Consider the following 12565-nt stretch of genomic DNA (forward strand, 5'->3'; position numbering starts at 1 on the left):
CAAAACCCCCTGTGCTGGGTTTTGAAGCACTGACTCCTACCAGAGCCCTTGCTGGAGTTGGGGTGATTTCAGATAAGCTTATTAGCATGCATGGTTCTTGTTTTAATAGAGTTTCTCTATATGCTTGAACCTTAGGAATAAATGTGCTTGCTTAGGAAAAGCTGTTCAGTGCCTCTATAACTGTGGGTAGTTACACTGTTCACAGCCTCTGAGGAAAAAAAAACCACACACACACAAAGCAGGCCTGCTTAGGCAGTCTGACTTGCTGGGGAATTCACACAATGTAGATAGGGAACTGTGCAGCCTGAACACACTGCAAGCAGCAGAGGACAGAGATGCATGTCTCTGCCTAAGAGAGCTGATGGCTACGGAACCAGAACCCTGGGAGAGGGGGCTTTTTTTTAGACCATAAAAGGGAAAAAACAGTGGTGCAGTTGCCAAAGGGGTTCAAGGAGTATATGGTGGATAAATTCATCCCTGAGTAAAGGCTGCAGGATTTGGGCCCTGTGGGATTTTAAAAATGGCATTCCTTTGCAGAGCATCTCCTCTTAATGCTGTAGTCTTTACTCTACCCCAAATCTACATGTGCAATTCCACTGATGTCAATAGGATTTCCATCTATAAATCAAGGCTAGTGGGTGTGGGGAGGAAGCATATTGTTAAAACTGATAAGTCTGATGCCATAACAATGGGTGATGGACAGAATTATAGATTTCATTGTAGCACCAGCAGAGGATAGGTTGTGAAAGTAAAATATTGTAAAAATAGCAAGGAGAAGATGGGGGGGGGGGGGGGACAAAAAACAAACAACCACCCACCTGCGTAATAATCTTTGGTCCCAGTTCCACTACTAGCTATAACTTCTATTGAAGCCTACCAGAAGTTATGCCTGAGTGAGCATTTTATATACATATATGGCTGGGAGAGTATAGCTGATGGCTTGCTTTAGAGGCATGTTCCATTAACTAAGACCATATTTCATGTTATAGTAACTCTTAAAGTTATTACAACCATTCTGATATAGCATAGTTTACACTAGATAAATTGCCACAAATCTACTGCTTTTGCATACCTGTGAAAAAAGCCTTGGAGGGAAAAAAAACCAACAAGTCATTCCTTTAAATACAACCACTTCTCTATAAATAGAATGTATGTCAATCAATTTTGTTCTCAGTAGATCTACTGCTATACTACTCAAAGAGCAGTATGACAGCAATGCCTCCCACTTGTGACCTTCACAGAACCTCCAAAAACCAGCACTTTGTGACTTGCAAGGAAACATTCATCTCTGCTGAAAATACATGGATACACACAAGTGATTACTTTAAGGCAGAGGATATACACCAGTGATCTCCTAGTGCAAGGTATGTGGTAATGCTTGTATAATATAATGCATATTGTGAACAGCACAGTATAACAAAAATGCCAAGTTAGCCAAAAGGACTTGGTGCCTTTCTACAGATGCAGGCAAAATAACCCAAATCCTGGGTACACTCTCAGATTCCAATTGGTCAGCGATGAAGGAGGGAAAGCCTGCTAAATGTTCTGTTACAAACAGGACTATTGCAACCAAAGAGTTTTATCATTTCACCTTTAATAGTACTTTCTACACATGTAAAGCTAGTCAGCCAAGGATCTCACAGCATTTGACAAAAAAGGTGTGATGTTATCCTCCCCATTTTACAGACAGGGAAATGGAGGCACTGACACAGCAACGTAGCCTAGGTTAAACAGCTAGTCACTGTCCAAAACAGGACTAGAACCCACGGCTCCTGGCTCAATCCCTTTCTCTAATCACTAGTGAAATCCAGTTTGTTACAGCACAGTAGTTCTTACAAAAGAAAAAAAATTGTATACTCCCCCCCCCCCCCCCATTAGTGGCATGAGTACAAAAATAAATATTTTTTTGAAATTCACAGTTTATAAAAATAAGTCCATTTAGTTGCACATGACTCAGTGTTGGGGTTTATTTGACTTTGGAAGATAATGCCTGTTTGAAACGTCTCTTTAGATCTTGCATGTTGGGAGACTTGGGTCGAGGGATGATGGACGATCTCCTTTTGTCTCCACAGATGCTGTGGTGTAGTTTGCTAACCTCCTTGCAAAGATACTGAAAAACATCACACACCCCATGGTAGTTTTCACTAGTGGAGATTTCTAAAAACACAGTGCCCAGTTCATTAGCCAGCTGTATCCCCTCATTGGTCTGTACTTGCCTCGCATGGAGGAGATCCCCTTTGTTTCCCACAATAAGGATGGGTATTTTAGAGTCTGGATGGACTTTGCGTATGTGCTGATAGAGAGGACGAATAGACTGATAGCTACTGTAGTCTGTGATAGAATAGACCAAGAGAAAGCCCTCTGCCCACTTCATACACCTGGAAAGAGAGTCCAACATCTGTACAAAGCCTTCTTGCACCTGTAAAGGAATGATTGGAAGTTGAATGATTGGAAGTTAAATAATGGAAAGATGAAGCTTAAATTGTACTATTTTCAAAAAGATCAATAAAGCAATGACATCTGACCACACTGTACAATCTAATGAACTTGATTCCTATTAATTAGGAGGCAGGTCTGGCTATTTAAGGAATGGTTCAACTTTTGAGTCTTTAGTAAGGACTTGTCTACATTACCTGCAGGATCAATGGGCAACATCTATCTAGTCTAGAAGTGATAAATTGACTGCTGAGCACTCTCCTGTCAACTCTGGTATTCCACAGGAGTGAGAAGCGCAGACAGAGTCGATGGGGGAGCGTCCACTTAGATTGATTCCCTCCCGCATAGGCCAGGCCTCACTGATAGAGCATAACTGCTTAACGCAGACAAAGAACATAATTGTGAAAACTAATGTTTCATCTTGAATCATTTTAAATTAAAATCAAATGATTTAGTTGTTGTACATTTAGCTTAGTACTTAGACAACAAATCACTATAACACATTTTTCAAGCAAGCCACTCTAGCATATTTAATAAATCTGCCAGGGTGGGGGGGAATCTGGTTTTAGTCATGTTCTACTAGCAGCCTAAGTACATTATCATGCACATTCTAGTATGTCTTAAATGTAGTATTTTAAATAAAATTTGATTTTTAAACTGTCTGTTAATAAACTTTCAACATAAGTAAGTTTGCTATAACTGCATTCCAAACAGCCATTACAGATTATTTTGTACAGGCTTAAATCCATTCTATTTATGGAAATGTTTGCTAATGTACCTTTAATCACAGCTATTAGTCATAAAATAACTGTAGGCAGCGATGCATGAATGGTTCTAATGATTAGGAAAAAGACTGCATTTCTACTGACTTTCAGTGGAGTATGGATCAAGTCTCCCCTTGCTAGCTCAGAAGCATTTCTGTACCTGAATACATCCTGGTGTGTCTTGGATCTGTATGGAAACTTGGTCTCCCTCTACATGAATAAGTCTTGAATACAAGTTTCCTGAGAAATAAATAAGATAATGAAAACTGTTGCTTTGGGGCAGGGGGAAGAAATTTTAAAGAAACGTGGTAGCTAGTATGTAGATTCTGAAAACAGGCATTAAAAAAAAATAAATCCTCACCTGTATTGGGTTCATAGTCTCCAATAAACCTCTTTGTTAGGAATCGAACAATCATAGCTGAAAAGAACCAGATGCTTTTATTAATAGTGGCATGGCAAAACACAGTACAATCATGCTCTAACCCTCTGGCACTCTCAGGCATGTACATTTACAGGTTTATCAATGGATGTTAATGCAGAAAGAGCCTTAAAATAAATAAATTTTAAAAATCAGTCATATTTGGATTGGAGAGGTGTACAGCTAGGTCAGAGCTAATCAAATGAACAAGAATTGGACAACAGGCTTGGTCTGCCTGGCTACGGGAAAAACTCTGTGGCTGTGAAGGAATTCTCCAGCTACGGCAAGACGCATCCCTGACTTCGGCACTTCTCTCCCGACCAAGTGCCAAGTCCACAAACAACCCAGACAGACTCAGCCAACATCCCTCCGTTTTCAGGAACATTCCTTCCCTCGCCCCCGGGATCTCTCCACGTGCGACGGAGCCCAGCTGCCTCTCGCTCCCAGCCCCAGCGACGGCCCCCGATCGCGGCTCCCAGCCCCCGCGCCTCGGCAGGCAGCGGCGCGCCCGGCTGAACTCACCGCTTTTGCCCACGCTGCCGGCCCCCAGCACCGCCAGCTTGATGTCCCGGCTCTGGAAGAAGTCCGAGGGGCACTCCAGGATGGGCGCGAGCAGGAAGTTAGCGGACATGGTCGGCGGGCGCATGGAAAGGGAGGGGTAGATCCGGGCTGGGAACAGCAGCGTGTGCCCCACAAATACCGACACCGCGGAGGGAGCCCCGCGGGCGGCAGGGCGGCAGAAGAGCAGCTGCTGCCGCCGCCGCTGCAGGAGATGGCGGTGGAGGTGTTACTGCAGCTGCGGTGCCGCTGCCTGAGCGCCGCTGCAGCGCGAGCTTTTAAAGGGATCCCGGCACCCGCTGGGAGCCGCCTCCTCCCCTTGTAGCCCGGCCCCAGCGCTGGGGAGGCTGAGCCCGGCGGCCGTCGCTACGTACGCACATGGCGGGGTGTGCGCACACAGCGCGCGCGCCACCGGCCGGCTGCAGCGGCGGGGGCCCTGCCTCTGCCCCTGCCCCTGCCCCGGCGGGTGCTGAGGTGGCGCCCCGCTTGCGTGGGGCGCAGCTGTCCGGGGTTGCGCGCCTTTGTGTTCAGGCGCCTGCTGCCCGGGGCCGCTGGTCGGGGGGCTGGTGGTGACCCATTGGCCCCAGCGGGGAAAGTGCACCAGCAAAAGGTGAGCCGGTTAAAGCCCGGCTCCTGCAAACTCTTCTGCCAGCTTAGCCACCCGCCGCCCCCTGACTGCCGGGGCTGCTCACGTGCGAGTTTGCAGGGGGAAGGGGGGGGTAAATGTTCCTTTGCTTATACTGCTAGAAAGACACTTAGCGCCCTAGACATATAAGGCTGGAAGGGACCTCAAAGGTCCTCAAGTCCAGCCCCCTGCGCTGTGGCGGGACCAAGTAAACCTAGAGATCATCCCTGACAGGTGCTGGTCCAATCTGTGCTTAAAAAAACCTGGATGCTGGGGACTCCATAGCCTCCTTTGGAAGCCTATTGCAGAGCTTAACAACACTATTAATTAGAATTTTTTCCCCTAATATCCACCCTCCGTCTCCCTTGCTGCGGACTAAGCCAATTCCATCTTGTCCTGCCTTCAGGGGCTATGAAGAATAATTGATCACCTCCCCTTTCTAACAGCCCTGAACATATTTGAAGACTATCAGGTCCCCCATCTTCTTTTCTCAAGACTAAACATCCCCATTTTTTTTAACCTTTCCTGGTGGGCAGGGCCGGCTTTAGGAAGTGCGGGGCCCAATTCGAACATTTTCGGCGGGGCCCCGGCAGGGATGACTAAAAAAAAAAAAACGTAAAAAAAAGCCTTTCATTTCTTAGCAACCGGTTCCCTGTAAAAAGTTCTGCTTTAAGGAATGTGCCCTGCTTTAAGGGATGTGCCACAGTATGTATTTTTTGTACCAATAGGGTTACCATACGTCCGTATTTTTAAAAATTCCTCCCAGATGGTGATTTAAAAACCAAAAAGCTGGACATGTCCGGGAAAATACGGATGTGTTAACCCTACCTAAAGTTCTTTTTTAAAAAGATGGGCCTGAACTAGAAATGAGCTCTGTTTCACATGTGTGGGTCCCTGCCACTCCCTGGAGGTGTGCTAGGGTGACCAGATGTCTCGATTTTATAGGGACAGGCCCGATTTGGCGTTCTTTTTCTTATGTAGGATCCTACTACCCCCCACCCCTGTTCCAATTTTTCACACTTGCTGTCTGGTCACCCTAGGGTGTGCACATGTGTGGGTCCCAGCTGTTCCCTGCCCCTCTCATTGAAGCAGGTGTGCAGGGTTACTGCCCTGGGAACTGCAGGGCACCAGTGGACATGGGGCTGGCTGGAGGCAGGGCAGGGACTGGCTGGAGATAGGGTCTGGCTGCAAGTAGGGCAAGGGGTGTGGGGCTGGCTGGAGACAGGGGGATGTGGGGTGGGCTGGCTGGTTTCAGGCAGGGCCACAGGGGGGTGCGGCAAGGGTTGGCAGGCCTGGAGACAGAGGAATGCGGGACTGGCTGGCTTCAGGCAGGGGCTGGTGCGGGCAGGGGCTGGCTGCAGGCAGGGCTGGGAGTGCAGGGCTGGCTGCAGGCAGGGGCTGGGTGCAGGCAGGGGGTGTGGGTACAGGGGGTACAGCCCACCCTGTACGGTAAGTGCCGCCTCCTCCTCCCTCCCCCACCAGGGTAGCAGCAGCAGCCCGGAGCTCGGGGGCTATTTAAAGGGCCTGGGGCTCCCCTGCTTCTACCACCCCGACCCTTTAAATAGCCACGGGAGCCCTGGGGAAGCGGCGGGGTTCCGGGGGATATTTAAAGGGCTGGGGCAGTAGAAGCAGCAGGAGCCCCAGACTTTTTAAATAGCCCCCAGGGCTCCAGCAGTGGGGCTCTGGTGGCAATTTAAAGGGCCTGAGGCTCCAGTCCCTGCTGGGAGCCCCAGGCCCTTTAAATTGCCCCCTGGGGAAGCTGGGCCACCCCGGTACAGCGCACTGGCAGGGCTTGGGTGCGGGGCCCTCTTAGGCGCGGGGCCCGATTCGGGGGAATTGGTTGAATTGGCCTAAAGCCGGCCCTGCTGGTGGGTCAGGTTTTCTAAACCAATCATTTTGTTGCTCTTCTTCCAGCACTCTCCAATTTGTCCATATTTTTCCTAAAGTGTGGCACTTTGAACTGGACACAATATTCCACCTGAGGCCTCACCAGTGCCAAGCAGAGCTAGACAATGACCTCCCATGCGTCTTACCTACCACACTGCACATTCCCACAGGAATCAGGACAAGTGATGCAGGAAGTGCAGCTATGCCAATGAGATATTACCCCACATCCTGTGTAGCTGCAAGCCCCATTCCAGAGCCTGGCAGCTGTGGCACAATGCTATCCAAGATTGCCTGGGCAGAGACATCCCGAGGGCCATCCTTACCATATGCATACGCAAAGTATGCAGCTCCGGCTCCTCCCCAGAGTCCCCGCCCTTTCTCCACCCTGCCTCACCTCTTCCCTGCCCCAGCCCCGCCACCACTCCTCTGAGGACTCCAGAAGCGGTCGGGCCTGCACTCACCAGTAAGAAGAGCGACCCGGCCCCAGCCTGCTCTGCTTCCCGGGCTCCCAGCTGCGCCGCCGGCGAGTGCTGGGGGGCAGTTCCCCCCTCCCCCCAAGCCTGGGAGCCAGGGGAGCGGAGCAGGCTGGGGCCGGGTCACTCCACTGAAGTGGCCAGCCCCCCTTCCCCCCGTCCCCCATGGAGGCCTGGGGCCAGCCCCCCACCGCTCCCCCCCACAGGGCAGGGGCTGTGTAGGGCACCAAAATAGCTAGGGACAGCCCTGGCCATCCCGCCACCTGTGGGGAAGATAGCCATGAACTCCGCCATCCCTGGAAACGACAGCCAACTGCGACCAGACATTGTCATCACCAACGAGGACTGGAAGAAGATCATCATGGTGGACATCACAGTGCCCTTTGAAAACAGGACTCCGGCTTTCCATGATGCCCAGTCTCGAGAACTGGAGAAATATGCCCCTCTGGCTGACACCCTGAGAGCTAGGGGCTACGAGGTCCAATCTCACACGCTGATCGTCGGAGCCCTGTGCGCATGGGACCCCGGTAATGAACGAGTGCTGAGAGAATGTGGAGTCGGTCAATGATACACTTGGTTGATGCGGCAACTCATGGTGTCAGATGCCATCAGGTGGTCAAGGGACATCTACATAGAACACATCACCAGACAGCAATACCAGGAGGGATGAACCAGAGTGCTGATGAGAAGAGCAGTCAGGAAAGTAACTCAAATACTTTTCTGATGGACTGTTTTTTTTTTTCTCTAAATGGACAACCTACCCTAAATTCTCAATTACCGAGGGACAATCTTCACTCATTGATATATTTTGCTTTCCGCCACCAACTCTCTGTATAACTTTTTTCATGAGTAATATACCCAAATGCATGGAAGCTAGATATCTAAACTATTATTAAATTAATTCACCTAAATTTCGATTATTGCTGATTATTTACTATATATATCTTATTACTTTAAAAATAAACTTTGTATTTGTGGGTAATCTAAGCACTATATCCTGACACTCTTTTCTCAACCTATGTATTATATAATTCTTTTAACATTAGCTTTAATAAACATTTTGAATATGTTTATCTGGGGTCTGCGGCCTGCAGCTGCCTGGCTGGCTAATTAGCCTCGCCCACTGCACGTGGGAACAGACTGGCACCTTAACTGGCTGATCCTTAGAAAAGGAGGAGCAGGATATAGAAGAGGAGGCTGTAATACCTGCTAGAGCCTGGAGCAAATTCTGGGAGGAGCAGCTCCAAGAAACAGAAGGGAAACTGGGGAAAATCACAAAAAGGGCTCTGAGGTAAGAGCTTTTGGGTTGATGAGCTTGTGGGGTGAGGGACAGACTTGGGAGAAAGGGACTTAACCTATACAGACTGTGTGGAGAGGTTGTGAAGTGTTGATTCTGATTTCTGTTATGAAGATTTTAAATAAAACCCACAGCAATTAATCTGACTGGAAACTACCTTCCCTGGATTCTGTGAGAGGGCCCAAGGGATGGAGCTGGCTCTGCAGGCAGTAGCCTGGGTCCAGCTGGAAGAGAATGTTGTAGGAGGCCCCAGTCTTTTACAGCACCTCAGAATGATTTTAGCCTTTTTCACAACTGTATCACATTGTTTGACTTGTATTCAGTGAGATCCATTATATCCCTCTGAACCTTTCAGCAGTACTACCACCAAGCCAGTTATTCCCCATTTTGTATTGTGCACTTGATTTTTTGCTTCCTAAGTATTTGTATTTGTCCTTATTGAATTTTGTTTTGTTGAATTCAGACCAAGTCTCCAATTTGTCAAGGTCATGTTGAATTCTAATCCTGTCCTCTGAAGTGCTTGCAACTCTTCCCAGCTTTGTGTCCTCTGCAAATTCTATAAGCACACTCTCAACTCCATTATCCAAGTTATTATTGAAAATACTGAATAGTACTGACCCCTGGGGGATCCCAGTAGATACACTCTTCCAGTTTAACAGTGAATCATTGATGATTACTCTTTGAATACAGTTGTGCACAGGGGCGGCTCCCGGCCCCAGCACGCCAAGCGCGTGCTTGGGGCGGCAAGCCGCGGGGGGCGCTCTGCCGGCGCTGCGAGGGCAGCAGGCAGGCTGCCTTCGGCGGCTTGCCTGCTGAGGGTCTGCTGGTCCCGCGGCTTCGGCGGACCTCCCGCAGGCAAGCCCCTGCTTGGGGTGGCAAAATGCCTAGAGCCGCCCCTGGTTGTGCACCCACCTTATAGTAATTTCATGTAGACCAGGGCTTCTCAACCCTTTTTTTTTTCTGAGCCCCCCCTGCCCTCCCAGCGTGCTGTAAAAACACCAGGGTCCAGCAGGTCAACCCCACGCCACTTTCAGCTTCAGCCCCGCGGTGGGATGCTGGGGTTTGGAGTTTCAGCTGTGGGGCCTTGTGGCCCCCCTGAAAGGGCTCACTACCTGCAGTTGAGAACTGCCAATCTAGACCATATTTCCCTAGTTTGCTTATGAGAATGTAAAGTAGGACAGTGTCAAACGCCTTACTCTATTGTGATACATGCTTTATTTTAGTAATTGGGAGTAAATCATATACTGTATTTTTTCATTTTTTATATAAAGTTATAAACAGAATTTATTTTGCTTTTCTTTTATCATTTAGTAATACTTTTATTTTTCATATCCAGATACATCATTCAATAATCAATATTGGAAATCCAGGCTCACATTAATTAAGGTTCATCTGGATGGAATTTGAAAGTGCTTAGAAAAAAAACAGGTTTAATCTAGACTTTTTAAAAAGTGAGGCAAATATTAAAAATGAAATAAATAGATAACAGAATTACTGCCACACTCAAGCCCCAGTCCTGTAAGCAATTGTGCACATGCTCATTTTTATTCATGTGAGTAGTTGCACTGGCTTCAATGAAATTACTTATACATGTTCTTATCTGCCAGCAGGTGAGAGTTTGCTGATCCAGGCCTTAAAGAATTCATAAAAGGGTGAATATATATTTTTTAACATTAAGGAGTATGACACAAACCAGCAAAAGCTGACATGTAGAACTAAACTGTTAGAAGGTGGTCTGTCAGAACATGATTTTTTAAAAAGTAGTAAATTTAAAAAATCAAGTTGATAGTATCCCTTTAAGTTTGTGTGTTTGAGTATATCTACACTACAAAATTAGGTCAATTTAATAGAAGTCGATTTTTTAGAAAACGATTTGATAGTGGATTGTGTGTGTCCCCACTAAGCACATTAAGTCAGCGGTGTGCGTCCACAGTACCGAGGCTAGTGTCGACGTTCGGAGCGTTGCACTGTGGTACCTATCCCACATTTCCCGCAGTCTCCGCCGCCCATTGAAATTCTGGGTTGAGCTCCCAGTGCCTGATGGGGCAAAAACATTGTCACGGGTGGTTCTGGGTACATGTCGTCAGGCCCCTCTCCTTCCCTCCCTCCGTGAAAGCAACGGCAAAAAATAGTTTCTTGCCTTTTTCCTGGGTTACCAGCAAGCATGGAGCCCGCTCAGCTCACTGTCACCGTATGTCTCCTGGATGCTGCTGGCAGACGCGGTTAGGGTGACCAGATGTCCTGATATTTAGGCAATTTGTCCCAATATTTCGCACTCCATTTTTTTTGGTTTTTTTTTTGCTCCACCGACAGCCCCCCCAATGTGTCCCGATATTTTCTTCCTCTCATCTTGTCACCCTAGACGTGGTACTGCAGTGCTACACAGCAGCATCCCCTTGCCTTGAGTTGCGGACGGCAGATGGTGCAATACGACTGCTAACCGTTGTTGTCATCCTGTGGATGCTCCTGGCCAACCTTGGTTAGGTTGGTCAGAGGTGCCTGGGCAGACATGGGTGCTCCTGGCCAGCCTCAGTGAGGTTGGTCGGAGGAGCCTGGACAAAAATGGGAATGACTCCAGATCATTCTCTTCTTTAAGTTTCGTCTAATGGAGATTCAGTCCTGCCTGGAATATCATGCCAGCTGGAGGCTTCTGCCTCAGGCTACTCTCCCAGTCGGCAGCACCGCGCGGTCGCACCTACCCCAGCCTAGCCCTTGTTCCCATGGCTCATGAAGCCTGGACAATAGTAAGGAGCAGTTCAACTATAGGCTGAGCAAGTTCACAATGGTGGCACAATGTGCCTCTGGATGTTTAAAAGCTAGCTGGTGCAGTTTACTGACTTTGTTAGACCTCAGCGAAACCAATATTCCCATTGTTATTACCGCTTGCTGTGTGCTCCACAATATCTGTGAGAGTAAGGGGGAGATGTTTATGGCGGGCTGAGAGGTTGAGGCAAATCGCCTGGCCGCTGATTACGCGCAGCCATACACCAGGGTGGTTAGAAGAGCACAGCAGGGCACACTACGCATCAGAGAAGCTTTGAAAACCATTTTCATGACTGGCCAGGCTTCGGTGTGAAAATTCTGTTTGTTTCTCCTTGATGAAAACCCGCCCCCTTGGTTAACTCTACTTCCCTGTAAGCCAACCGTCCTTCCCTCCCACCTTTGATCTCTGTTTGCAGAGGCAATAAAATCATTGTTGTTTCAAATTCATGCATTCTTTATTAATTCGTCACACAAATTGGGGGGATAACTGCAAGGTAGCCCGGGGAAAAGGGATGCACAGGGGTGGGGGTGTAGGGGCACCCCCTAGAATGGCATGCAGCTCATCATAGAAGCAGCATGTCTGGGGCTCTGACCCAGAGCAGCTGTTTGCCTCTCTGGTTCTTTGGTAGGCTTGCCTGAGCTCCTTAAGTTTCACGCGGCACTACTGCGAGTCCCTGTTATAACCTCAGTCCTTCATGCATATTTATACCTGCCTCTGGAAATTTCCCTTAAATGCGTCTGATGAAGTGGGTATTCACCCACGAAAGCTTATGCTCCAATACATCTGTTAGTCTATAAGGTGCCACAGGACTCTTTGTTGCTTTTTACAGATCCAGACTAACATGGCTACCCCTCTGATACTTGACACCATGACAATTGGAGTTCCTCTGTCTGCTGCAGCTTTCATCCACCTTCACAGCCGTTGTAACATTACACAACAGTTTCTCCTCCATTGTGCAGTTATCCTCCTTCTGCTCTGCCGTTAGAGACTTCTTGGATCACACTTTGTCTGGAACCTCACCCTTGACTGTTCTGCCATGGGTAGCCCTAAGGGAGTACATGACTTCAGGCAGCATTGCTCTCGGGGTCATTGAGACACGCAAACCTCTCCACCATTACAAGGTACCAATTGGCATCAATGAGTGGTTTATGACACTCCAATTGAGGCACACCAAAAATCAACAGGCAACTATTGTGAGCGCTTATGCATCAACACTGGATCTCGAAGAGAACCTGAAGGAAGATTTTTATTCTCAGTTGGAAACCATTTTATTGGAGACCCCTACAGAAGACAAGATCATCCTTCTGAGAGATTTCAATGCACGTGGTGGATGAGACTCAGAC

General features: G+C 48.2%; 1 protein-coding gene across 1 annotated transcript; it reads right to left on the reverse strand.

Annotated features, from left to right (window-relative positions):
• Window positions 1-1574: 1574 nt before the first annotated feature.
• Window positions 1575-4436, reverse strand: RASL11A (RAS like family 11 member A). Its single transcript, XM_045017055.1, has 4 exons — window positions 4141-4436; window positions 3562-3618; window positions 3361-3440; window positions 1575-2419 (listed from the first exon to the last, which is right to left on the reverse strand). Exons 1-4 carry the CDS (start codon window positions 4262-4264, stop codon window positions 1967-1969), a joined length of 714 nt encoding a protein of 237 aa, XP_044872990.1. The 5' UTR covers window positions 4265-4436; the 3' UTR covers window positions 1575-1966.
• Between the last annotated feature and the right edge of the window lie 8129 nt (window positions 4437-12565).

This window comes from Mauremys mutica, chromosome 1 (genome assembly GCF_020497125.1).
Source record: "Mauremys mutica isolate MM-2020 ecotype Southern chromosome 1, ASM2049712v1, whole genome shotgun sequence".
NCBI lineage: Eukaryota > Metazoa > Chordata > Testudines > Geoemydidae > Mauremys > Mauremys mutica.